Below are 27006 nucleotides of genomic sequence, written 5' to 3'. Positions count from 1 at the left end.
AGACTTGGCAGCTAAGACTTTAAAGAAAAGGAGAGCTTGATATGATATTCCAAAAGGCAAAAGATAAAGGCTTATAACCAGGTTGAGGATCTTTGGACAGAGTCAGAATAACAGGAGTTCTACTTTCACTGCCTTCCTTCACCTCTCTGTGTTTCATAGGATTGTCCGTTTTGATCTGGCTGTGCAGCTACACAATATAGACCTCCAGTCCCATTTTCTTCTAACCTTTAGGGTTTGTCTACGTTTTCTGTTTTCTGCCGGTATAAGAAGAGCTTGAGATAAATTCACCAGTGTGGAACATGGCCCAGGCAACTCTTCCATTCTTGATTTGGAGTGTCTGCCACATTATTAGCTAATTGGTGTTCAAAGACTCTAGGTCCCTTTGCCTGCTTAGGGGAGGTGTCCACTTGGGACAGACTGACTCCTTAACATGTGTACAGGATTGGGTGAGAAAGAGATGAGGAAAGAGAGAGACTTTGTGTCTCCTACTCTGGGCATGTGAAACATTAAAGCCTTTCCCTCCCCAGAAGAGAGTTTTACCCTTACAAAACCAGCCCAGAAGTCTAGACACCCTCTCCACTCCCCAAATCCAACTCATTGAAATCCATGGCATGAGTTGAGTTTTAGTTGCTGCCTTCTATTCTTTTTGCCCTGTGTTGGTGGTGATTGAATCTCTGACCCAGATTCTTCCTCCCTGTTCACAGTCCGTTCCAAGACACCTCCCCCCTTACATTCCTCCCACCACCCTCTACAAAAACATTCCCAACTGCAACCATTTCAGTGTCTTCAAAACATTCAGGCAACTTCAAGAAAAGCATATTTACTTAGCTTCATGGTGTAGTGGATAAGATGCTATATTTAGAGTCAGAAAGACAGGAAGACTTAGGTTCAAATTTAACTTTGAACATTGTGTGGCCCTTAGCAAGTCACTTGGTCACTCTCTAGACCTCTGTTTCTTCACCTGTAAAATGAGAAAAGTTGATCCTTAAGGGATCTGAAGGGATATGCAGCTCTAAAACTATCATCCAGATCTAGGACAAGCCAATAGCTCATTCTAGGACTACCTCAAACTTAGGGCTCTAATATGGTTCTAGACAGAGAACCACACCTATTTAGTCAGACAGCTTCTGCAGTCTTCTGTCCCCCTAATCTCCCCACCTTCACAGCGGATAAAGCACTGGGACTGGAATCAGGAAGACCTGAACTCAAATCCGGCCTCAGACACTTACTAGCTATGTGACCCTGAGCAAATCACTTAACCGTTGTTGGCCTCAGTTTCCTCAACTGTAAAATGGGGATAATAATGGCACCTACTTCCCAGGGTTATTGTGAGGATAAAATGAATTAATATTTGTAAAGTATTTTGCAAACCTTAAAGCACTATTTAAATGCTAGTTGTCATCATCATCATCTCCAGTGAAACCTTCTAGGTTGCTAGGATATATTGGAGCTGATCTTAGAGGGAAGACACTGTATTTTAACTAAGGCTTGAAGGAAGCTAGGATGTGGAGATGCATATATTTGTGTGCTCTAGGGAACATGTGTATGTGTGTACATACATCATACAGAGGTCTATATAATTTTGGAAGTCTGACCCATCACTTTGCCAACTGACCACTCTGTACCTGAGACATTTCCTCTTTTTATTCAGGAAACCCTGTCCCAAGACACCAAGGTTTGGAAACCTATGACCTAGAACTCAAGTGCTATTTTTCAACTTGGCCTCTCCCTTTCCCCTAGGCTTTAGAGTTGGGAATCAAAACTGAATTGGGCCTGAGTGGATATTGGCACCAGGGACTAAGCCCCTCCTATGCCTCCTCCCTCCCTCCCCTAGAGGAATGAGCTCCTCCTAGCCTCAGCATCCTGCAGGTTCTTCCTCTCCCTATTTCTGGTTATCTCCCACTAGTCCTTCCTGGAAGTATAAAGAGAGAGAGAGAGAGAGAGAGCCAGTTTTATCAGTATAACCTTAAGGTTGGAGGGGGCAACAGAAGGTCAACTAAGCCATCCTCCAGCCTCCATACATGGCCTTTCTTTCTTTCTTTCCTTCTCTCTCTCTCTCTCTGTCTTTCTTCCTCAACCTTAAAGCACCTCCAGACAGAGGAGAATCTATTCTTCCATTTTCATAGTCTTTCTCCCTCCTTCCCCATAAGGAGCTGAGTGACTTCTGTAGGTCTGTATCCAGGTCACTAGATAAGATGTGTGGGGTGGGAACAGAGGGAGAGTATCTAACCTCAGAAGTGGGTATTGGATGTGAGGTGGTGCTAAATACAAGTCGGAAATTAAGGAGAAAAATTCTTAGAATCACTAGAGCAGTTCTCAAGTTCGGAAGATGGTCTCAAGAGAGGGGAGATCCCAGTGTAATTCCCATAATAAATAATGAGGCAAGAGGGACTGTCCCATCTATGTGGCCTTCTCACGTCTTAGGAGGGGGAGGGCTGGATTCCTGGGAAGTCCCAGCCCTTCTCACACCATCATTTATATCCCTGCAGAACCTCCCCGGACTGCCCCTCTCTGACCCCAAACTGCCTCCTTCTATGGGCTGGCTGTACTGGGGTGGCTGTCAACACCATGCCCTGGCACAAACTCCTATGTAGAGGTCTTTAGTATCCCTGTCAAACTTTCCCCCTCCCCCCTTAACAACTGCCTGGTATTTTAGAAGCAAACAGATGTATGAGTGGAGAAGGGTGAGAGTGGTTTGGGTCTAGGCCCACCCTTGTTTTTATTTTTAACCCCTGGATGTCTGGGCCTACCCATCCCCCAAGTATAAAACAAAAACTCATTCTTGAGTCTTAAGCATACCCACTGTGAACTGCCTGCCCTTTGAGCTTTGTCCAGTAGCAGAGAAGGTTTAAATGACTCAGGATCGCAACACTTTTCAGCTTCCCCCTCCTTCATTTTATAAAGGGCCAAAGCTCTAGAAGAGTAGCATCTTGTCTCTATATAGGTTAGCAGTGGACTGGATAAGAAGAATGAAACCAGGGAATTTAAACCCTCCCCTAGCAAAAGACCATGGCCTCATTCCCACTCCCTACCACCACCTTTGCAACTTGCATGGTGGTTGGCAGAATCCAGCTGTGGCTGCCCCCAGAGCAGCAAACACCTAGAGCAAGAGGAGACTAGGAACCAAGGAGTCAGGATAGTAAAGCTTTTGGCACCCATTGCCACAAGAACAGGAAGGAGCCCAGATTCCCACGCCCTGGGCCTGCGGCAGTCACCCACAGTAGACCCATTTCCCCACACCAGCAGAACTGAATAGGGATCGCTTGTCCCACCCACCTCTCTACCTGGGGCAAAACCCTGCAGAAAAGAGTTCTTTGCTAGGAGGGGCTCTCTGCTCTATTTCTTCAGCCTCCTGACTGAGGGTGGATTGGAAAGGAATTCAACAAACAAACCATCTAGCATCCTGGCACTGCTGCCCAGGAGCTTGGGGCCCTGGGAAAAGTTGATAGTGGCAGAGAAAGAAGTTTAGGAAAAAGACATTAACACGGGGGTAGGCAAAGGAGGCAGCTGTAAGAGATACAATGTAGGGGTAGCTGGGTGGCGCAGTGGATAGATCACTGACCCTGGATTCAGGAGGACCTGAGTTCAAATCCAGCCTCAGATATATAATACTCACTAGCTGTGTGACTCTAGGCAAGTCACTTAACCCCAATTGCCTCACAAGCACACATAAAAAAAGATACAATGTAAAAAATATACTTTGATTCATATGTGTATGTCTATATTATGTATATGTGTGTGTATATATATATGAACCAAATATATAATATATATTTTATGAATCACATATTTTTGATGACCAAAAAATGTCCCACTCCCCACGACAGGCATTTATTTCACAATCCCGGCAGTTTGGTGAGGTAGAAAGATAGATGGATTTGGAATCAAGAGCACCAAGCTTCAAATGCCACTTTTTTGTGCCTCAGTTTCCTCATCTGTAAAATGAAGGGCATTTGACTAGATGTCCTCTAAGGTCCCTTTATGGCTTTAAGTCTATGATCAAACGTTAGATGAGAGGTGACATAGCTCTTCACCAAAACAACTTTTAAAGACTGTCTTAAGTGGCACGAGTTCTGTGGTCTGCCTTGGTGGAGGGAGCTCCCACTATGACAAAATCATTGATCCTTGAAATGTCACAGTAATGCTTGTGACATGCGTTCCGTGAAGGCTCCCAGGAAGAAGAGAATCACACGTGAGAACATACATACACACACACACACACACACACACACACACACACACGCAGAGCATGGTCTTTAAACCTTACCTGAGTAAGACTTACACTGCGTTCAAGAATAGTCAAAGGATGTGCACCAGCTTGGACCACCGAGGGGCAGGTGCTTAATGTACTGTGGTATTAGGAATGTGGCATCAGTGGATTCATGGGGCCTGACACTCTCCCTCCAGACACATCTTTGGTGTGTTACTGAGGTTATTATGTGTTTTTTGAGGCAATCAGGTTTAAGTGACTTGCCCAGGGCCACACAGCTAAATGTCTGAGGCTGGATTTGAACTCAGGTCCTCCAGACTTCAGGGTCAGTACTCTATGCACTGCATCACCTAGCTGCTCCAAGATTATTATGTATTATTGGTATTAACTTACCTCAAGTGAACCAAACTAGTCTTTTTTTTTCTAACCAGGCTGCCCTGCCTGCTGCCACTTCCCTTCTACCCCGAGTATGACAGAATGGTATTCATTGGATCCCACACCTCCTACTAGCACCACAGCACAAGGCAGGCAAAGACCTTTGTTGGCCTCCAGGTTCCATTGATTACTAGCAAAATCACTTAACTTCCATGCCCTGAAGTTTTCTCTTCTGTAAAATGGGGATAGTTATAATAGGTACTCCCTACCTCATAGGGTTGTTGTGTATCATACAAGATAATGGGTGTAAAATACTTGGTAAATTCCAAGGAGACAGGGAGACAGGGATTTCACCCACATCTGTAGTTTCTCTCCACCTGTGGTATGGAGCTCTCCTGAATGAGGAGAATCCCTGACTCCTTCTCATTGACAGAGGATTTCAAAGCAAAGGTTCTTCTTTTTTTTTTTTGTGAGGCAATTGGGGTTAAGTGACTTGCCCAGAGTCACACAGCTAGTAAGTGTTATGTGTCTGAGGCCAGATTTGAACTCAGATCCTCCTGACTTCAGGGTGGGTGCTCTATCTACTACGCCACCTAGCTGCCCCAGAGCAAAGGTTCTTAACCCTTTCTGTGCCATGGATCTTTTTGGCAGTCTGGTAAAGCCTATATACCCCTTTGCAGAATGATATTTTTAAATGCATAAAATATAATACCCACAATTACGAAGGAAACCAGTTGGAATGAAATACAGTTATCACAAACCCTAGGTTAAGAATTGCTAGTTTAAGGGGCAGCTAGGTGGCACAGTGGATAGAGCACTGGCCCTGGAGTCAGGAGGACCTGAGTTCAAACCCAGCCTCACACACTTGCTACTTACTAGCTGTGTGACCCTTAACTCCATTGCCTAGCAAAAAAAAAAGAAAAAGAAAAAATAAAAGAATTGCTGGTTTAAGAGAGTTGCCTAGAATAATGATGTTAAGTGATTTGACCACACTCACATGGCCAATATGCATCAGAAGTAGGATTTGAACCCAGATCTTCCCAGCTCAGAGGCTGGCTCTCTATCTTATGTCACACTGCCCCTCTGCTTCTAGATTGTCTTAGCAGGTAACCTAGTGGTGCAGTGGTTAAAGCACTGGGCCTGGAGTCAGGAAGACCTAGGTTCAAATCCAGCATGAGATACTTACTAGCTATGTGGCTTTGGGCAAGTCACTTAACCTCTGTCTGCCTCAGTTTCCTTATATTGTAAAATGGGGATAATAGCATCTAGCTCCCAAGGTTATTGTGAGGAGAAAGTGAAATAATGTTTGTAAAGTGCTTTGTAAACTTTAAAATGCTATATATAAATGTTAGCTACTCTTATTAATTCTATAAATGTCGGATAGTATTAAACAATAAATCAACAATAAATCAAATCCAGCTAATTAGTAAGCTCTTGGATGTGCATAAAATCTGTAGTGGTCCCAGGTTCAGGTTCCCCATTTTCTTGGCTCAGTGTTCCTTCTCTACCTGCCTCTCTGGTAATAAGGTCAGCTTTTGACAAACCCTTGAAGGCAGGAAAGAGATCAGCCCAGCACTGATTGACCAGGCTTTGAAATTCAAGGCAACTCAAAGTTGCCTGCTTGAACAACAGCTTCTCTGGGGGAAGATGAACCAAGAAGAGGCAGGGAGGGAGGGAGGGAAGGAAGGAATAGCATTTATCAGTGTTTACTCTGTGCCAAGTATTGTGTTAAACGCTTTACAAATATTTCATATGATCCTCACAACAACCTTGGAAAATAGCTCGATGCTATCCTCATTTTACAGTTGTGGGAACTGAGACAAAGAGGTTAAATGACCTTCCCAGAGTTAGAGGGACAGAGCAGGGCCTGGCCGTGTGAAATACAGTCATAAGGAATGAAGGAGGGAGTGTCAATGACTCAAATGCACCTTGTCCCTCTAATCTGGTATTTGAGATAAGCAACCTCTCAAATTAAGGAGAGGATAAAACAAAAACTGGTGTTTATATAGCATTTTAATGTTTGTAAAACACTCTAAATACATTATTTCATTTCCTCCTTATAACACTCCTGTGAGTGGGGATTACTATCCCCATTTTATAGATGGGAAAACTAAGGCTCAACAAGATTAAATCACCCGTCTGTAGTCACGTAGCTAGTAAGAGTCAGAGGTTAGAAGAGTGGCTGAAAAGTTCATTTTTCTCTCCCTCCATCTTTATCCCCTTTCCGTCATTTCCCCTCTGCCCCATATACATTAACCTTCTTCCTATCCAGTTGAAGAGAAAGACCTGATGGACTTCAACCTGCAACATCTGGCGACCCTGGCTGCTGCCTGGTCTCTAGTGGAAGCTGCCAGCCTGGAGACTGGTCCTCCTGCAGCTGGGCTCCCTGTTCCTGGGCCCTGCTGCTCCACCCTCACTCCCCGAATGCAAATCCTCCGACGCAAATACACATGGACCCCAAAAACAAAACCTGTGAGTAGAAGATTCTCCTAGAATCCATGGCAGGGGAATGGTAAAAGAGAAAAAGTAGGCGGAGGGAAGTCCTAGCACATGATTTTATTCTAGGGAAGATTTGACCCCAATATTGGACGGATGAAGAAGGTCCACTATGATCCTAAGAACAGCCTCAGTTCTCTTCCCTCCTCTTCCTAAATGGGAAAGAGGTTATCCTCCTCCTTTGGGGATGTCCTCATCACAGCCTGAGAGACCCAGCATGGAGAGACCCTGAGAGACCTTTCCATGGATCCCTAGACCTTACGTATCTTACCTACGACCAGAACTGATTAGCTCTTACCTCCCCATCCTTCAATTACACATACTGTGGTGTTCTCTTGACTACTACTAAGAGGCTCCCATGTCCCTGTTCACCAGGTATGCCCTCTCAAAGCTGCCATTGACCAGCTAGGCACGAAGGAGGTGGAGATGAGGATGCGGTTGGTAGACCTGCAGCGGCGGTACAAGGAGAAGCAGCGGGAATTAGCCAAGCTGCAGCGGCGGCATGACCATGAGTAAGTCTGTAGAAGCATGGAGGCTGAGCTGGGCCCTTCAAAGCATGAAGCTGGACCTGAAATATGAGGAGGGAGTGGAATAGCAGGAATCGGGAAAGAGAGAAGAGCATGATCCAGCATAGAAAAAGGGAAAGAGGACAGTCTGGTTGATAACCTTGAGGCATTTCTGCCCCTTCCCAGTGCCTCACTAGCCTGTGGATCATCTCATCATTGTGACCCAAACTTCTCTTTCTTTGGGATCAGACCCCTAAGAGTATAACCAAATCTAGTGTTAATAAAACATGTGCAAAGAGGTAATAGACTTAAGTAGACTAGGAATGTGGGGAGAGAATTAAAAATAATAAATCAACAAATGGGTGTTAAGCAGCTACTATGCTCAGAATACTATGCTAGGTGCTGAGGAAGATACAGAGTTTAGATAAGATATGACTGCTGCCCTCATGGAATTTATGGTCTAGTTTTAGAAGAAGACACCAATCCAGCTATAATATACAATATTACAAAAGTATGCCAGAAAGTTACTTAATAAAGTGCCATGTGTGGTTCAAAGGGGATAGTCATTACCAACAAGGAGGGACTTGGGAAAAATTTGTGGACAAAAATAACTTTTGAATTGGTTAAGCTTTAAAGGGTAAGTAGGAATTTACTAGAAAAAGATGGGAAAGGAGGACATTATAGACCTAAAGAGGAAAATTCAGGGTATTTTGAGGGAAAGGGGGAAGAGTATATAACATGTGGAGGGAATAATAGGAGACAAGACTGGAAAAGGAGCAGTTTGGGGGGTGGGGTAGTATCACATTTTGGATGGCCTTGAATGCCAAGCAAAAGGAGTTTGAACTTAATTCAGTAGGCAATGAGGAATCATTGAAGATTCTTGAGTAGAAGAATGATATGTCCAGATCTATCCATGAGGAAAGTTATTCTGGAAATGGTATGAAAGATGGATCATAAAATCCTGGTTTCCCACTACTGCCTTAATTCAGAACTATGGGCAGGTCACTCAGCTGCGAGGTTTGGGTTTCTAAAACAATCTGCTCCTTCCCTTCCTCATTTCCCATCATGGGTGTCTAGAAAATAGAAGTTTATACCCCAAGAAGGAATGCCACTTAAATAGAGTCATAGAATCATAGTGAAGGTTAGGGTTAGAAAGACCCTTTGAGGTCATCTTAATCTGATCTCCTGCCCAATATGGGAGGGAAGGCCATCTACCACATCCCTGATGGACGTTCATCTGGTCTTTGCTTAACCACTTCCAGCCATGAGGAGCTCACTCCCCATAAGGCAGTCCCTTATACTGGAGGATACTTCTAACTTTTAGAAAGTTCTTTAAGAGGGGAGTTAGACTAGATGACCCCTAAATTCTTTTCCAGTTCTTTGTAAAATCAGGGGCTCTTAACCTGGAGTCCGTGAACTTGTCTTTTAAAAACATCTTGATAGTTGTATTTCAATAAAATGGGTTGCCTTTGTAATTCTATGTATTTTATTTAATGCATTCAAAAATATTATTCTAAGAAGGGGTCCATAGACTTCACTAGACTTCCAAAGAGGTCAATGGTTCAAAAAAATGTTAAGAACCGCTGGTCTAGTATATGATTCTATATAATCCTCTATTCCTTATATTAAAAATGTATCTCCCTGTAACTTCCACCCATTGGTTCTGCCCTAAATAACCACATGGAATAAATACCTCTTCTGAATGACAGCCCCTCAGACATTTGAAGGTGTCTGACTCCACCCGTGAGGAATCAGAGGTAGTTGCCAGCTTTGTCCTCGGTGCAGTTTCCTGACTCAAAGGAGATACCATCCTAGGCCTGCGGGCTCAGAATCGGGCAGGTCAGGGTTCTGGGCTAGAGAAGACAATTGTTCCAGAAGGCTCTCACTCCACTCTTTCCCTCCCACCCAGGAGAGACGAGCGCTCCAGGAGCCCAGCTCGGCGAGGGCCGGGGCGACCGAGGAAACGAAAGCACTCTAGCATCCTGCCAACCCTCCGACAGGGCAGCCACCTTCCCAAGTGTGACAGCAAAAAAGTCAAGTGAGTCTTCACTAGGGGGTCTTGCTGGGAAGAATTCAAACAGGAGGGAGGGAGTGGGTGCAAAGTCTGCGGTCCCCCTAAGGAGGCCCGCAGTTGTGCCAGTCTCGCCCTACAAGTACCCGCGCCCTCTGGCATGTAGCAGAGCTGATCAAGCGTCCTGTCTCGGGTCATCTCCCCTCCCACCTCTGCTGTGTGTGTCTGCATCAGCGTGTGCCTCGCTCCTTTCTCACTGCTAAGAGTTGTTACTCTGGTTCATATGAGGTCTCTTTAGCTCTCTGTACTTCTAAGTGGTCTCTGTGTGGCATCTGTCTGTTGGTTCATCTGGAATTAGAACTGCTAGTTGAGGGGTTTCCCGCTGGCTACCCGGGAGAGGCAGGTACCTTCATGCCCCTCTTCTTGGATGGCAACTAACACGCCCCACCCAGCTCTGGCCCCGGCAGACAGCTTCCCCCTGTGGCCGGGCAGGGCAGGACAGGGCAGCATCCCCCTTCTCCCTAGGAGGAGGCAGTGGCAGGGGGTGGCAATGGGGAGTTGGAATGATGGAAATGCCTCCCACGGCTCCAATGTTCATAGTCACTAAACTCCCTGGATCCAGCTCCCCCTATTGGTCGGTGCTCCAGCACCAACACCAGGGGGGCCTGAGATGTTGATCACCTAGTTTTGGAGCCAACATCCCCGCCCCCCCACCGTGGCCTTCCCCCCCTCTGAAGTGTGAGGCCGCGTTGCATAAAAGCCTCTTTATCTGTGCTGTATAAAGTCGTTGGTCACGCTGCAATGGTGTTCATTGCTGCTGGCGCTTTGTTATTATCCATTACCCGCCCGGCGCAGTCATTCTCGCACTCCCGGGCCCTCTATAATTGTCCTTCTCTGCTACAAATTGCCTCTCCCGGCAGGCCCATTTGCATAAATCCTCCAAGCTCTTCCAAACATGATTGGAGTGAGTGTGTGTGCACTGCATCAATCCTGATGATTTGGTAATAATAGTTAAATCTGCACTAAATGGTTCCTTCAATTAAGACAGAGAAAAAAAATTAATCTCTGGGTTTTATGTCACAAAACATTAGCAAATGTAGTGAAGGTTAGAGGAAGGGAGGGGGGAGAAGTTAGTGTTGGCTTCAGGTTGCATCAGGGCTCTACCATATGGCTGGGGGATGTTCTCCTTGGAGCTGTCCCGAAGCAGCTTCTCCCAAATCCCTCTCCTCCATCCCCAAGATTGGAGAGCATATCAGTCCAAGGGACCTTCACTTCTCCTCCCAGCCATCCCTCATGCTCACTTGGGGGAGTTGCTAGAACCCAAAGGGGAAAGTCCAACTTGAACCAGAGTCCTGCTGTGCACTTTCCACCCAGGCCAGTCCAGGAACTGCCATGCTGAGCCAGTCTCCCAACTTGAGCTGGGAAGGAGGTTCAAGATGGATTGGGATGGAACCAGATGTAGCCTGTTAGCTGGCAAAACCCTTGGACCAGTACCACCCTGGGCATTGAGTAGCTGAGTTGGCTACTTTCCTCACTGCTATCAGAGAAACCACTGGTGTGGCCATTTGACACTATACCTCTCTCTGTTCCGGCACAAGTGATATTGGCAAATCGTGACCTAGGCAGATGTCCCTTCAGGACAGGAAAGGTAGAGGTATCCCCTCATCTTTAGTCCCTTGACCCTGGTTCTTAGAGGTGGCTTCATATGACCCTCCAACCTCTAATACTCACTGACAAGCAAGAACGAGTGTCATTTTTACTCCCTTAGTCAATCAACAAGCATTCATTACTGTGCTCAGTGCTCGGGATACAGAAAAAGGCAAAAAACAGTCTAATCAGGGTGGCAACATGCAAACAACTATGTACAAACCAGACAGATAAAGGATTAAATGGAGGTCATGACAAAAGGGGGAGAGGAGCAAAATGTAAGAAAACTAGATGTAAGAATTACTAAAGAATGTAAAGAATTACTAAATGTAAGAAAACTAAAAAGGATGCAGGTTACGAAGGGTTTTAAAAACCAAACAGAGGATTTTATACTTGATCCTAGGGGTAATAGGGAGCCACTGCAGTTTATTGAATAGTGAGGTGACATGGTCAGACCAGTACTTTAGGACAATCACTTTGACAGCTAAGGGAAGATAGACTGGATTGAGAGCTTTGAGACAGGGGAAAACAACCAAGAATTATGGGAAGTGAGTAAATGAATGGGTAGGTGTTGAGAGGCCTTGGGAGTATAGAGATGGCTCCTCACCCCTCCTCGATCAGAGGGGAATGTCGGGGGTGGAAGGGGTAGGAAGCTGGAGTGATCCTGGAAGGGCAGACCAGGTCCTGACATAGTGTTTGTTAAGTACCAGCCCCAGACACTACAGCACCACACCAGATCTATCGACTCTGTGGTTGGACCCAGATGGTGCCAGGAGCCCAGTGACTACCTGCTGGCAGTGACTTCAACATGTGCTGTCAATGCTGGTAGAGGATCTTGCCCTCCTTATCAAGAGGACCGTGACCCCTACTACAGATGAGAAACCTATATGATTTATGGGGAACATTGTCCCCTGGTAGAGTGTGAATCATTAGCTCCCTAGTGACTGAGAAAGGGCCCTGGGGTGGGGAGTGGAGGGGTCCTTGTTCCACTCCTCTCCACCCTCCCCATCCCCTCCCCAGAGGTTTTAGGAAACATTCTCTGTTCTGCCTCCCCAGTCACTAGAGGCACCCCATTCAGCTCCTTATCTTAAATCTTGTCACTTACTGGTTTTGTGACCCTCAGTTTCCTCTTTGGTAAAGTAAGGGGGTTGTACTCCCTACCAAGAGTGAGGAACCTGCAGCCTCAAGGTCACATGTGGCCTTCTAGGTCCTTGGGTGCAGCCTTTAGACTGAGTCCAAGTTTTACATAACAAATCCTTTTATTAAGGGGATTTGTTCTGTGAAGTTTGGATGCAGTCAAAGGGCCACACTTGAGGACACAGAGGGTCACATGTGTCCTCATGGCTACAGGTTCACCACCCCTGAGCTTAGCCTATTTCTATGACCCTAAGATTATTGCCTCAGTTCTGGCATCCACAAGTTTTAAGGCGTGTGTGTGTGGGGGGGGGGTGTATGCATGTATTTATGGTGTATATATATGTGCATGTGTGTGGAGTATATATGTGTATATGTCTGTGTGTGGTGTATGCATGTTGTATATGTGCATGAGTGGCATATATATGGGTGTGGTTTGTATGTGTTTGGTGTGTATGTGGGTGTGTGTGAGAGAGAAACAGACAAGACAGAGATAGAGAGGGAGGGAGAAGGGACAGCACAAGAGGAAAGTTACACAGGCCAGGAGTGAGGACTCCAGTTTACTAAGGGTCTCCACCTCTCCTCCTCCTCCTCTCTGCTGCCCACTCCCTCTCCTCTTTTGTCTTTTGACTAGGTGCTTGGAGCCCACTAATGATGGCACCCCCTCCTAGCAACAGCCTTTCCCCTTAATCTCTAGCCCTTTTTGTTTCTCCTCCTCTCTAGATGCCAAGGGTCAAGGAAGGAGCCAGATTAGAGAGGGAAACTCTAATTTCCCCATCCTGCCTAGCAAATCCCAGTTATGTTTGTTCTCTGAGGTTAGAAATTGGGGTTAGAGGTTCAGAATCTGCCTCCAATGTACAGGGAGGACTGTATGGTAGAATTTAGCCATTTCTCTTTGTTGTGTCTCCATCATAAACAAGGACCTTTCCAGCTAGAGCAAAGGAAATATGAATGGACACCTGGGTCCCTTTGAAAGCTACAAGGATTGGGAGAAGTCTGGGTTCCCTTGGCCAATGACCTGGGAATAGTAACCTAAGCAGTGGTATGTAGCAATGATGCTGCCTGCCTGTGACAAAACATGTGGCCAATGTAGGTAGTTCAAGTCACTAGCCAAGCCAGACCAAGACCCAGGCCTACCAAATGACTGTGATCTCATAAGCCTTCAAGGAAAGTGAGTCACTGTGATAGACCCAGAGTCCTGGGCCCTGGGAGCCCAGCCTTAGGAACTGACTTTCTTTGAAGGTGTCTGCTTTAAAATGTAGGTGTCAAGTGGTGGTCCTTATACGTGGAACCTGGAGAGAGGGAAGGACATATTGACTGGGCCCAGTTTGTATAGAATAGCTACAGTTTTAAGTACTTCTTGGCTTTGAAAAATATAAGTGATGCTTTCCTGTTGACAGCTCTATATAGGTGTAGGTATAATACAAACCTACCTAGCCCCAGTGCTCACCTAATCTATAACATACCTGTTAAAACCTGTTATATATGTATGTTATGTACCATAACATACGTTACATTTCCCCATTTATTTATTTACACCAATTTATTAACTATCCTTCCCACTTACCGTTCCCCCCCATTGAAAAAATTTTTTAAAAACCTTCATAACGTATTCACAGCCCAGCAAAACAAACTCCCCCATTGGCCATGTCCAAAAATATATGTCTCATTCTACATTTGAAGTCTATCACTTCTCTGACTGGAGATGTCTAATGTGCTTTATCTTGAGATTCCTCTGGCATCATGATCTGTCATTGCATTGATCAGAATTTTCAAGTCTTTCAAAGTTTGGTGTTTTTTTTTTTAAATAATATTGTTTACTATATACTTGTGCCTCTTCCCATCCAGCCCCAGGCTGAGCAGAAGGCTCGGAGCTAGGGGATGAGGAGAGGAAGTGGCAGCATGATGCTGCTGCAGGGGTGGGGAGGTGAGTGGGAGCTTGGTCGGAAATGTGGAAGATGATGGCATACCCTTCATCTTCTGGGCTGCTCAATACTTAGATGAAAAATTTCTCCAGTGACTCAGCAGTGGACTAAGGACTGGGGATAGGAGATAAATTTTAGGGGACCCAGCATTCCCTAGGCATGGTCCTTGCACACAGTCCCTCTCCTCTCTCTACCCCAAGCTGTAGCCAAAGCCAAAACCCTTTGAAAATGTGGCAGAGAAGTGTGAGTGACGCACTCCTGATCCTTGGAGAGAGTCCAGGGAGGAGCCAGAAGCAAATATTTGAAGGCCTGTCATATAGAATTGAGATTAACCTTGTTCTTAGCCCTAGAGGGCAGAGCCAGGAGCCATGAGTGGACACTATAGAGAGATAGATTTATTCTCAATATAAAGAAAAACAACCCACCAATTTTGAGCTCACCAGAAATAGAATAGACGGCTTTGGAAGGTAGTAGATTCCCCTTCACTAGAGATCTTTAGGCAAAGGATGGATGGTCACTTTCTGGGGATGTTGTAGAGATGATTCTTGGACAGGTCCAAGTTGGGTCAGATGGCATCTGAGGTCCTTTCCAATTCTGAAATCCTGTGATCTTGGATTGCAGCTCCCAGGAGAGATAGTCCTTCTGTCTCCTGGCTTAATGGCTTTCCCAGACCATTAAAGTTGGTTTCTCTTAGAAAAAATTGGCCTCAAGAGATATTCTGTAGAATCAGTCCATCGATCAATAAGCATTTATTAAGTACCTACTATGTGTCAGTCACTGAACTAGGTGCCAGGGATACAAAAACAGAAGTGAAACAATCCCTACCCTCAAGGAGTTTATCTGTATCAGGGAAAACCTGTACATATGCATTTATTTGTGTGTGTATATATATTTATATGTATACATGTATACCTGTGTATATGTACATATATGTATATATACACACATTTATATACACAACAGATACAAAATAGATACAAGGTGATTTCAGGGAGGAGGATATTAGCAACTCAGTGTTAAGCTGAGTGTTGAAAGAAACTAGGGTGATAAAAGCAGAGGTGAGAGTGTGTGCATATGGAGTGTGTGAAGGGAGAGCATTATGTAATAAGGCCAGAAGGATCATTTGGACTAGGTTGTGAAGGGCTTATCACTTTGGCAGCTATGTGGAAGATGTACTGGAGTGGGGAGAGAGGTGGGACAGGTGCACTACAGAAAGCTGTTCCAGTACTGTAAAGGAGAGGAGATGAAGGCTGTAAGGGTGCAGAGAAGGGATCATATAGTGAGAGTCTGTGAAGGTAGAGACTTGGCGATGGATTGGAAACCCCGATGGAATCTAATGAGGTCATCAAGGGAGAAAAGGAGGGGATATACCTTCGCATTCCCTCCAGCTCTCCAGTCTTTAGACAGGGATCATCTCTAGCATCTCTGCTTCCTGGCTGTCTGTCTGTCTACAGGGAAGGACATTCAATTTAGGGCTAGAAGAAGGGGTCTTAACCTTTGTTGTGTCATGGACCCCTTGGCAGTCTGCTGAAACCTATGGACCTCTTCTTAGAATAATGTTTTCAAATGCATAAAATAAATTTCATAGTATTACAAAGGAAATCAATTCTATTGAAATAAGGTTATCAAAAAAAAGGTCATGGACCCAAGGTTATGAACCTGTGAGTTAGAAAGAATCTTAGTCATCATTTACTTAACTTGCTTATTTTATAAATGAAGCTATCTTTTTTTTTAAGCATGGAGACTTTTTTTTTTCCAATTCTAAATTCTCTCCCTCCCCTACCCAAAGAGAAGGCAAGAAATACAAAATTTAGGGCAGCTAGGTGGCACAGTGGATACAGCTCTGGCCTTAGAGTCAGGAGGACCTGAGTTCAAATTTGGCCTCAGACACTTGACGCTCACTAACTGTGTGACTCTGGGTAAGTCACTTAACCCCAATTGCCTTACAAAAAAAAGAAAAAAAAAGAAATACAAAATTTATTGCAAATACATATAGTCATGTAAAATAAATTTCTGCATTAGCTATGTACTTTCCTGCCCCCTCAAAAAAAAAAAAAAAAGAGCAAGAGGAAGAAATGAAAAAAATGCTTCCATCTGCATTTGGAGTCCATCCATTCTAACGCAGGCTATCTTTAGAGGCCAAGGGTCCATTCTATCTTTTCACATATACCACTGTCACCTGAGCTCAGCCTCCTGTGATAAATTAGAAAATCCCCTTAAAAGAGAACATTCCCAAATACTTGGCCATACCATCCCATTGCCTATCTCCAGAGACCAAACTTGATGTATATTGGCATGATGGCACCATTGGGATCTGAAGAGGATCCAGGGGGTCTACTTGGGAGCTGCATCACCTCCATCTAAAGGAAACAAAGTCCTTTTCTAGCAATACTTTTAAGATTAGATGAGATGGGGAGCCATTCAGCTATTTTTCAGGAGGGCCCCTTTCAAAGACTGGCCTAAAAGGACCATGACTGTGTCCTAGAAACCTTAAATATTCATCCAACAATCAACCAACATTTAGTAAGTTTCTGTTACGTGCAAAGCTCTGTGTTCATCGGTCTGGGACAGCCAAAGATAAAAGACCGGCTGCTCTCAAGGATCCGGGGAAGGTGTTGACCTTGGTTATAATGGTGTTAGATACAGGCATCAACTTTTGGATCTGAAAGGCGCCTTAGATAGCATCTAATCCAATTTGCTCATTTTACTGGTGAAAAAACTAAATCCCAGAGAAGGCACATGGCTTGCCCTTGCTAGTTCTGGGTAGCTTGTCAGTAGCCGAGTCAAGACTAGAAGTCCCAGGGGCAGCCAGGTGGCACAGTGGATAGAGCACCGGCCCTGAAGTCAAGAGGACCTGAGTTCAAATCCGGCCTCAGACCAAACACTTGATACTTACTAGTTGTGTGACCCTGGGCAAGTCACTTCACCCCAACTGCCTTAAAAAAAAAAAAAGACTAGAAGTCCCAGTTGGGTCTTCTGACTCACCTTCCAGTACTCTTTCTACCAAACCAAGATGCTTCCTATGGGATTTAATCATCCTCTCCTCCTTCCTCTCCATGTCTCAGATCTGTGAAGGCCAGCCTAAGCATCCTGTGTGCTGAGTTACGGAGTGAAGGGGAGCCCAAGAAGAAGAGAAACAAATTAGATAAGGGGGTCTACAGCAGCCTCAGCTCCCAGGTAAGTCCTTGCCCTATATCCCTGCTCAGTCTATTTTCCATGCTCATTCCCTCCTTTCTACTCCCATCATTTCCTCCCTTTGGCATCTCTGGTTTACTTGGGAGTGATGCCATTTTATTTCAGCCTAGTAGCCATAGAAAAAACATGTTCCCATTTCCCTTTTCTACCACATTGCTGTCTGTAAGGTTTTGAATAACTGTTGTGGACTAAAATTTTTTAAATTGTTATATATTGCTAATTCCTCTCTATCCCTGGAATTCCAGAAATAGACCCTGGAATGAGTGCCTTTGGGAGCTGCAGTCCTTAAATATTCCCAGCCTAGTCAGTGAGCACCATGTACTGAACATATTCCTTGTACAGATATCCTATAGGACAGCCCTCCACAGTAGGTCATCAGCAACTTATGGATCTTGACCATTCCCTTGATTAAGCTTCCAGCTGGCTATGTTGTCACCACCAACACCACCCCCAACACACATATACATGCATGTGCACACACAGGAAGAGTAGGAGGCAGGCAGCAATACTACCATCTCCTTCTTTCTTGCCTTTTCTCTTCTCTCAGCAATTATATTGTCAGCAACCCTCACCCTGCTCTTAGGCTAAAGGTTTGGAGAATCAAAAGTAGCATCCCTCCAGAAAAAGGACCTCTTTTGTTGCAAAGAGATATAAAAAAATAGGTATAGTCCCTGCCCTCAGGATGCTTAAAGTCTGGTTTGAGCAGCTAGATGGTGCAGTGGATAGAGTAGTGGGTCTGGAATCAGGAAGACCTCAGTTCAAAAACTTACTCAGAAACTTACTAGCTTTGTAGCCCTGGGTAAGTCACTTAACCTCTGTTTGCCTCAGTTTCCTCAACTGTAAAATAGGGATGATAATAGCCCCTACCTCACTGGGTTGTTGTGAAAATCAAATAAGATAATAATTGTAAAGCATTTAGCACAGTGCCTGGCACATAGTAGGTGCTATATAAATGTTGGCTATTATTAGTCATAGAAACAGATTATATACTTTAAGAAACTGAAGCTATTTAAGAAAGCAACATATCGGGCGATAAAGAAATATTTATTGAGAAATTTGCTATTCATTTATTCATTCAGCAAATATTTGAATATCTCCTTAATGTATAAGACACTGTATGAGGCAGTAAGACTTACATAAGAAAAATTCAAGACATAGTACCTTCCTCTAATTTGCCAGCAGCCTACTGCCCTGGAAAGAGTCCTAGATTAGGAGTCAGAGGACCTGAGTTCAAATCCCCTCGCCACTTAACTATTTTCGTGACGTAGGGCAAATCACTTTGCCTCTAGGCCTCAGTTTCCTCATCTATAAAATGAGGGGTTGGACTAGAAGACCTCTAAGGTCCCTTCTATCTCTAGATATATGAAAAAATGAGAAATAGTATCAATACATGCGGTATAATAGGAAGTTCACTGGTGGGACATGGTGATGCAGGCCTGTAGTTGCTGTTACTGGGGTGACCAAAACTGGAGGATTGCGTGAACTCAGGAATTCTGAGCTGTAGCCAATCAGGTGCCTGCACTAAGACCAGCACCAGTATGGTAACACCCAGCTGCCAGGGAATGGGGTAGGGCCTCCAGCCCACCTCAGGAGGTGGGAACCAGCATAGGTTAGAAAGTGAACCACAAGTCAAAACTTCTGAGCTATTGTGGGGGGGGAGGGGCAGATTTGGGCCTGTGAGTAGCTGCTGTATATTTAGCCTGAGTGAAATAGGGGGACTCAGTCTCAGAAAGAGAGAGAGGGAGAAAGAACTGGATTTGGAGACAGAGGCCCCAGGTTTGAATGCTTACTCTGCTACTCTTTGTAGCCTTTGGCAGTCACTTAACTTTTCTAAGCCTCAGTTTCCCAATCTGAAAAATAAAATTTTAAATTTAGATTATCTCTAAGTGCCCTTCTGGCTTTCCATTCTTTGATTCCCCAGAATAAAAAATAATACTTGTAGGTAAGTGGCTTAAACTTTCTGTGCCTCGGTGGCCTCATCTGTAAAATAAAGGAGTAATGTTTGTTGTCTTCTGAGGTTCCTCCCAGCTAGGTCTATCTATGATCCCATATATTTCACTTTAAATAAACCCAACATAGGAAAATCCAGATTTATATTGTGGCTAAAATCCTGAGTGACTTGCCTTACAGAAAAAGCAAACTCCTCTAGGACTCCTAAAATATGGTTCAATTTAAAGAAACTAGATTTCCACAGAACATCTCAGAGACACATCTAGTATGTAAAGCAAGACCCACCCATAGCACAGATCAAGTATACGAGTAGTAAGGAGTTGCAGGGTCAAGGTGACAAATCCTCAGTCTTACTCGTGGAATTATTTGTGAAAATTCTGTCATTAGAGAAGCTGAGGACCTAGGACTCCTCGGCCACAATTCAGAGAAATAAAAACCTTAAAAGCCCTCTTGCCATCTCCCCAACATATCCATACACAGAGCCTGCCCCTTGTCCCACACTCCCTGCCGCCTCCTCAAGGCCAGTCTAGCTAATAATCTCTTGTGTGTGCTCACACCATCTCAGTGACCTCTGTCTTATTTCCCCCATCCCCATCTGAAAATGCACCGCTAAACTGCCCTCCACAGGCAATTCAGTGTGTCAGAAATGTGTGCTCCCCCTCCCTTCTTTTCCTTTTGCTTTAGAAAAGCCATCTCTAGCCAGACACTTTGGTAAACTAGAGTGGCCACAGTGCCCACAACTTTCTGGGTGTCCTTGGCCCCTCTGCCCACCCACGTGGAATCCAGAATGGGCCAGGGCAGGGGAGATGGGATTGCAGTGGTCTAGCACCAATCTTAAGCTTGTCATCAGGGAAGCAGACACAGTCAGATTTGGGAAGGTCCAAACAGATCGGCACCACTTCCACCCAGTCCCAGACTTTGCCTTGGCTCCTTTGAGGTGTAAGACTCCAGTGGAGTTGGCACAGTCTGAGAAGGGCACTCAGCTAAAGGGAAACTGAGAAAAAAAATCCATACATCCTTCCTTCATCCCATTCTACAAATAACAGAGAGACAAAATCTGGCCTTTCCCTCATTGCATGAGTACTAGTCCTTTTACCCCCACTCATTTTTAGTTTCTGGTGAGATTTGCCACAGCTGGGCAATTCTGCCAGAGGTCAGTGGGCCTTTGGGATAATTTGCTGCTTTTTTGCTTTTCCTAGAGGGAAGGGGAAAGAAGAACTGAGCCAGTGGCCCAAGCCACCAAAAAACTCGGCCCAGTAATACAGCCTAGCATCTCAAAGAATTTGCCTGGTCTGCTTGGGGAAGGTGACCTCAAAGCTAAATTTCTGTCTCTGAATACCCTGCCCCCCTCCAAACCAGCCTGGCATATTACAGGTCCTGAGATACAAACAAGGACCAAACACTGAGCAGTTTCTCTATGTGGGTTATTCCACAGGAGAAGGTACGGTGCAAAAAGAGTGGATCCCAGAGCAAAGTAGCCCAGCTGAAGCCGAAGGTCAGGAACAAAGGTTTGCCAGCTGGCATCAGCCCCTTCCGGCGGAAAGAGGCCAATCCTGGCGGGCGCATCCAAAAGAAGCTGTCTCGAGCCAAGAGCACCAAGGTGGCCTTGGCGGCCAAGCACCCTAAGCCAGACAGCGATGGCAAAGACAGCCCCAAGTTCGCAGCCAAGTCCACAACCACAGCAGGGGGAACTGAGGCAGGCAAGTAATCCGGGGAACGGGCCCACTCTTCACTTCCAGGGAGAAGGGGACAGGGACCTTGTGCTGCCAAACTCAGGTGGGACCAGTTTGGCAGAGCATTCTGGACCCAGTCGCTTACTCTGAGTGTCTGGAAGATAGGAGAAAGGGGGAGAAGAGGGGGACCCTTGACTGGTGGAAAAATCAGATTATGGGGAGCATAAAAAGAGGTGTGGTTAATGTATGTCTTCTGTTGCTGGGCCTCAGCAGCTATCCTGTGTGACTAAAATGAGGGTACCGGGGAGGGGGAGGGGGAGCGAGTGAGAAAGATCTCAAAGAGGTGACAGAAAGCAAGGTTCTCCATTGGGACACCAGACTTTATCGTTCCCACTGAGGACTTCCCCCCTCCTCCTGCTTCCCCATCCCGGAAGCCTAGCAAGTGGCCCTGGAAAGCATTTTGGAAAATGGATTTTAAAATAGCCCTAGCTTTCTTCCTGTGAATCTCCAGCCCAGGATTTGACCTGGGAGCCTGCAGGATGTGTTATCAGGCCCCAGAAAAACAACACATGCACACATGAGAAACACAACACTGAACAAATAGATATTTCCTCCCCATTTTCCCTTACTCCCCCCTCTTCCTCCGTCCCCTGACCTGTTCACCACACACACACACACACCCCAAAAAAATGTGGGGGGAGACAAGAAAAGTTCTGAGGACTGGAAGAAGGAAGAGGAAGCAGGAAATAGAAAGCAGGAAGGACCCTGGATAGGACGTGTATTCCCTGGGAGCTACTGGCTGGGCGATGAGATGAGACTGGAAGGCCAAGAGGGTGCTTGCTGGGTGGAAGCTCTGCACCCTAGGTCCTGGGGCATGCCCCAGTGGGCCAGGCTGTGCAAAGAGCTGGTGATCTCAGCCTCTCAGACTTATTGTGAAGATAAATTGAAATGATGTGTGTTGCCTTCCATGGACATAAGGTGGAGCAGGTTGCTAGCTGCTCCAGAGATGATGGGGATCAACCCCATTCATCATCTCCTCATCCCCATTCACCCAAACAAGAGGCCACATGTGGCCTCAAGGCCGCCGGCTCCCCAGCCCTGGATGATCTCTGAGGTTCCCTCTAACTCGACTCCATGGCTCAACCCTCAGAGATATAGATGGAGTCATCTTGTGGGTTCCAGGCCCACGTTATTTTGTTGCCTCCATCCTCTTTTAACCTCTCCCGCTCCCTTACCTATAACCAAACAATTTACGAGGCAAGGTGGGAGTGGGGGTTGAAGAGAAGTTGAAGAGAAGTCAAAGAGATGAACAGCACCCCTGAATCCCTGCCCTACTCCCAGCTTACAGAGAACTTCATTCCATACCCATTAAAGATACTACCATTCAGAATCTGGAGAACTGAATGCTGACGACAAGGCTATGGTGCTCCAAAGCAGGGGTTCTTAACTTTTTGTATGTCATAGAACCCTTTGGCAATCTGGCAAAGCCTCTTCTCAAAACAGAAGAGGAAGAACCCTTTTCACAATACAGTTTTTAAATGCATGAAAATAAAATACATAGATTTATAAAAGAAACCAATTATATTTAAATACATTTATCAAAATATTAAAAAAAAAGTTCACAGACCACAGGTTAAGAACCTCTGTTCTGAAGAGCAGGCCTTCCCCCTTGGCAGAAACCCCAGGAGAGACAGATTGTGATTGGCAGAGCATGGATGCTCAGGGGAAGGTCATCTGAGAACCTAGGCCAGGGCCAGCTTAAAGTATTTTCTTCTCTCTTCTTGCAGGTGGAAACCAAGATGGGGACTATGACAGTGAGGACTGTGAGGGGCTTCTGGGAGATGAACATCCAACCAAGGACCTAAACCCTCCCCTCCATACAGGGGTCAATCCTACAACGTTGGGCCCCTCCCCATCTTCAGTGGTGAAAATGGAAGCAAACCAGAAGGCCAAAAAGAAGAAAGAGAGGCAGGGCTTGCTAGGTAACTAAGGGAGGAAATCATGAATGCAGAGATGGAGGAAAGGCAGGAATGACTGCTAACAGGATAGTCTGCCCCACCCCCACCCCCATGACAACATTGTGCTTCCATGCTGAGGGCACATGCCAATGAGGGTGTGAAGGCTATCTCCCTCCATGACCACCCCCATCAAACTCAGTCCCTGTTCATGATGGCTCCACTGCCTGGTATATGAGGGGCCCAGGGAGCATTCAGAGAGCAGTCCATCAGCACAGCCTTTTTTTTTTTTTAATGACTTTTTGTTGATATTTTCTGTTTCTTCCATCACCATAGTATCCCATGTATCTCTCCCCCTCCGCCTCCCAGAGGGTCATCCCATATGCAGAGCCTATTTTTAGCCTCGGTTTTTGTCAGCCTTTCTCACCATCATCATCCAGGATGGTGGCACCACGACATGCACCCCTGCTAGCTCCCACCTTCGTGGGCACCAAGATATTGGCACCCAGAGCTCCAGTAACTCTCAGTATTTTTGTCTCTCGTTTTTTCCTCTAAGGGTCCTGTCGAATATCCAACCCTGAGGGTGAGGTCAAAATTAAAAGGCGAGCCGTAAAGCCTGGTACTGAGACTCGAAAACTGGAGCGGGCCCCCGTGCGCAGGAGGCCAGGAGTCTGCAGTGGAGAGGGCAAGAAGAAACTGAAAGCAAAGCCCAAAGACAGCCTGCGTCCAGAGCCTGGGGCTACACCCAGTGGGGATGATCTCTACAGCCAAGCCCGGGCCTTCTCTTCTCGGGAAGAGAGTGGGAAGCTGGCCAGCGAGCGACTAAAGAAAGCCACAAGGAAAAGCAAAGTGTTACAGTCAGCTCTAAGGGTGAGAGGGCTGAGTTGGATCCAGGGAGTTTCCAGAGGGAGAAGGATGAGTGGGAAATGATGGCCCTCACTGTTTCTGTGTGGCTGAGATTGTACCCTTGAGCATGGCAGCTCGCTAGGGGAGACCACAAGGTATGGCGGCCAGGACAGCCTGAGCAAAGAATAGTCTCCCTTTCCCCTCTACACACAGAGCCCAGCAGGGTACTCGGCTATGCCTATATCCTTCCCTCTCTCAGGACAACTTCTCAGGTCATCGGTCTTCTGTATTCCATATTGAGACAGAGCCAACCTGCCCTTCATGGTGGACTTTATTAGCCCCACAGAAAGTTGGGCAGGTCATGGGAATACACCTAACACAGAACCAACCACATTTGACACCAGTCAAGCAAAAGCCCCTCAATGAGTACAGTCTCTGACGTGTCTCTATCTTGTCCTCCCCCAACAGCGGAAGAATGGGGCCTTGTCTATTGCCTTGTCACCCAGAAATGCCAAGACCATCTTAAGCAAGGGCAAAAAGCTAAGCAAAGTGAAGAGTAAGGCTGTCAGCAAGCAGGTAGGCTCTTCGTTCCTTCTTTCCTTCCTTCTCTTTCTTCTTTCCTTCCTTCCTTCCACTCTATCTTCCACTGGAGGGAGGGTAAAGTCAATGTTCCTAATGGAAAGAACCAGCCCTAGTTTGTCCCTGGGGACTGAGGCAAGGTGGGGCTAGTTTGGGGCTCAAGCAACTATGCAGAAGTAGACACATTCCTCAACCCCAGCCCCAACCATGGAGTTCCCCACTTTTCTCCATCCACAACCTGCTCAAAGGACCAATAGTGCAAGAAAGAAGTTGAATGAGACTGAGCAGGACCCTCAGAAGTCCTATGTTGGGGATGGGGAGACTAGTGAAGATGTCCCTTAGGTCATCCACGAGGAGGAAGGTCAGCACCCAGGGGCAACACGTAGGGAGCACCCATCCGTCTGATCATGTCCTCCTCCTAGGGCAAGGGCCGGGCAGTGAGCCGGCTGCTGGAGAGCTTTGCGGTGGAGGATGACTTCGAGTTTGATGATAACAGCAGCTTCTCAGAGGAAGAGAATAGCACCCTGAGTGGAGACCAAGGCATAGCTCATGGTGAGTTGATCCATCCCAACTCAGTAGCACAGACTAAGACCCCACCCCATGCACGCAGTATTGGCTTGTAGGAATTTGGTAAAGGTAGGGATGGTGGGGGGTGGTTGAGGACATAGAATACGAATAGGGAGGAGAGCAAACATTGGCCCTCAAACGCACAGAACATCCCAGGGTCTCATCTGGAGGCCAAGAGCTTACAGGCCAGATGGGAACTTGGTAGGGGCAACAGCATCCAATTGCCTTCACTGTACTGGTGAATTTTCTTAAAGCCCACACCAGCTTTTTTCTTAGGGGCTGCCCAAGACCTCCACACAGTTTGCTACCCTACATGGGTTGCCCTCTATCTTGGGAATCCGTCCTTGTGAGACCTGAATCTTAAAGAGAGATGGGTAGTGGGTAGCTGATGTAAGTGTGACTAATGCCCTGCATCGTCCTTCAGTCCAGTCATGTACCATCCACAAAGAAGACCTCCAGGACGGCCTACACGTGCTCATCCCCAAGGAGGACAGCCTGCTGTATGCTGGCAGTGTGAAAACCCTACAGCCTCCAGACATGTAAGGATGGCCACCCCTCCCCCCCCCCAAAAAAGGGAGCTGTGAAGATTGATGGAGGGAGGCGGCGGTGTCAGTTTGAGAGATGAACCAGGAAAAGATAACAGGATGGAGGAAAGGAGACCTTGGACCAAGCAAAATCAGAATGCCCCGCTGAGGAGGGCTGGGAATACGGTCATAGAGATGCAACTGGAAGGAATCTTAGAAGTCAGCTAGTCCCTTGTTTTACAGAGGAGGAAACTGAGGCCCATTGAGATTAAATGACTTTTCAAAGTCACACAGGTTAAAATAAGAAGCAGAGCTGGAGTTTGAATTCAGGCCTTATTTTCCCAAGTTTAGTGCTTGTAATAGAGAAGGGGAACTTCTTCTCCTCTTGCCCACCTACCCTAGCAGTTTGATCTTTCCTGGACCAAGGAAAGTAGTTCCCTTCCTTCCTAGCTAAAGGACGGTGGGACCCTACTCCCTTCTCTTATTCGCTGTATGGCTGGAGGTTGGGATGGGGCTTCTCAGGGTGACATTTCAGTGCTGCATTAGACCCTTCCCTGCCTTCACTCCCTCACACCTTGGTGAGGGCAGAGCAGCCTCAGGTGAGTGGAGGGTCTCCTTCCCTGGCCTCTTTTCATTGGCTTCTTCCAAACTCTGCTTTTCAGCTACAGTATCGTGATTGAGGGTGAGAGAGGAAACAGACAAAGGATCTACTCCCTGGAGCAGCTGTTACAGGAAGCTGTGAGTTCTGTGTCTTGAATGATAACCTTTCACTTTGAGATGAATGGACACATTCCCCTGGCATCCTCTTCTCTGTTGGGGAGGTCTTCTGCCCCTCCTTCTGTTATCTCCAAAAGGCCTTCTCTCTCTAAATCAGAATGAAAGAATAGCTCCCAGCCGAAGGCCTCATGGCTGCAAGGACTTTTCCTCTTATTTATTCCCAGAAGAAGCGCTTAATCTCAGCTCTGCCATTAGCCCAGGGCCTGACCCATCACCACTTCCTTTCCCTAGCTCCTTCCCCCCAAGTTAAATCCAATTGAGTCATCTTAGCTCATATTGGTTTGGTCTCTCTGAAGCCCGCAAACTTCCTGCCTGCCACCTCTCCAAATGGAAGCCCTATGTCGGAATGCTTTCTCAGGATCTCTGCCCAAGGATCTTTCCTAACCCAGCTCATCTATCTTCCTCCCTACCCTTGTCTCCATTCAGGTCCTTGACATCCGGCCTCAATCAAGTCGCTACCTCCCACCGGGCACTCGGGTCTGTGCCTACTGGAGTCAAAAGTCTCGCTGCCTGTACCCAGGCAATGTGGTCCAAGGTGAGAGAAGGGGTACAGGTTCCAAGAAGAGAAAGTCCATGGGGTGGAGGAAAAATTCCCACTGGAGGAGTATGGATTCAGCTTCTCCCCCCCCCCCCCCC

General features: G+C 46.3%; 1 protein-coding gene across 1 annotated transcript in view; it reads left to right on the top strand.

Annotated features, from left to right (window-relative positions):
* Nucleotides 1-27006, top strand: part of BAHCC1 (BAH domain and coiled-coil containing 1) — a 149847-nt gene that overhangs the window by 115898 nt on the left and 6943 nt on the right. The window contains 12 exon segments of the mRNA XM_027850168.1: nucleotides 6858-7057; nucleotides 7457-7593; nucleotides 9497-9625; nucleotides 17370-17481; nucleotides 20885-21149; nucleotides 22910-23104; nucleotides 23634-23947; nucleotides 24392-24499; nucleotides 24925-25054; nucleotides 25494-25608; nucleotides 26256-26331; nucleotides 26797-26905. Coding sequence (XP_027705969.1) covers nucleotides 6858-7057; nucleotides 7457-7593; nucleotides 9497-9625; nucleotides 17370-17481; nucleotides 20885-21149; nucleotides 22910-23104; nucleotides 23634-23947; nucleotides 24392-24499; nucleotides 24925-25054; nucleotides 25494-25608; nucleotides 26256-26331; nucleotides 26797-26905 — 1890 coding nt within the window.

This window comes from Vombatus ursinus, unplaced genomic scaffold (genome assembly GCF_900497805.2).
Source record: "Vombatus ursinus unplaced genomic scaffold, bare-nosed wombat genome assembly UNPS02008996.1, whole genome shotgun sequence".
Taxonomy (NCBI): Eukaryota; Metazoa; Chordata; class Mammalia; order Diprotodontia; family Vombatidae; genus Vombatus; species Vombatus ursinus.
The sequence above is the reverse complement of the archived record's forward strand: the minus strand, read 5'-3'. Positions and strand labels throughout refer to the sequence as shown.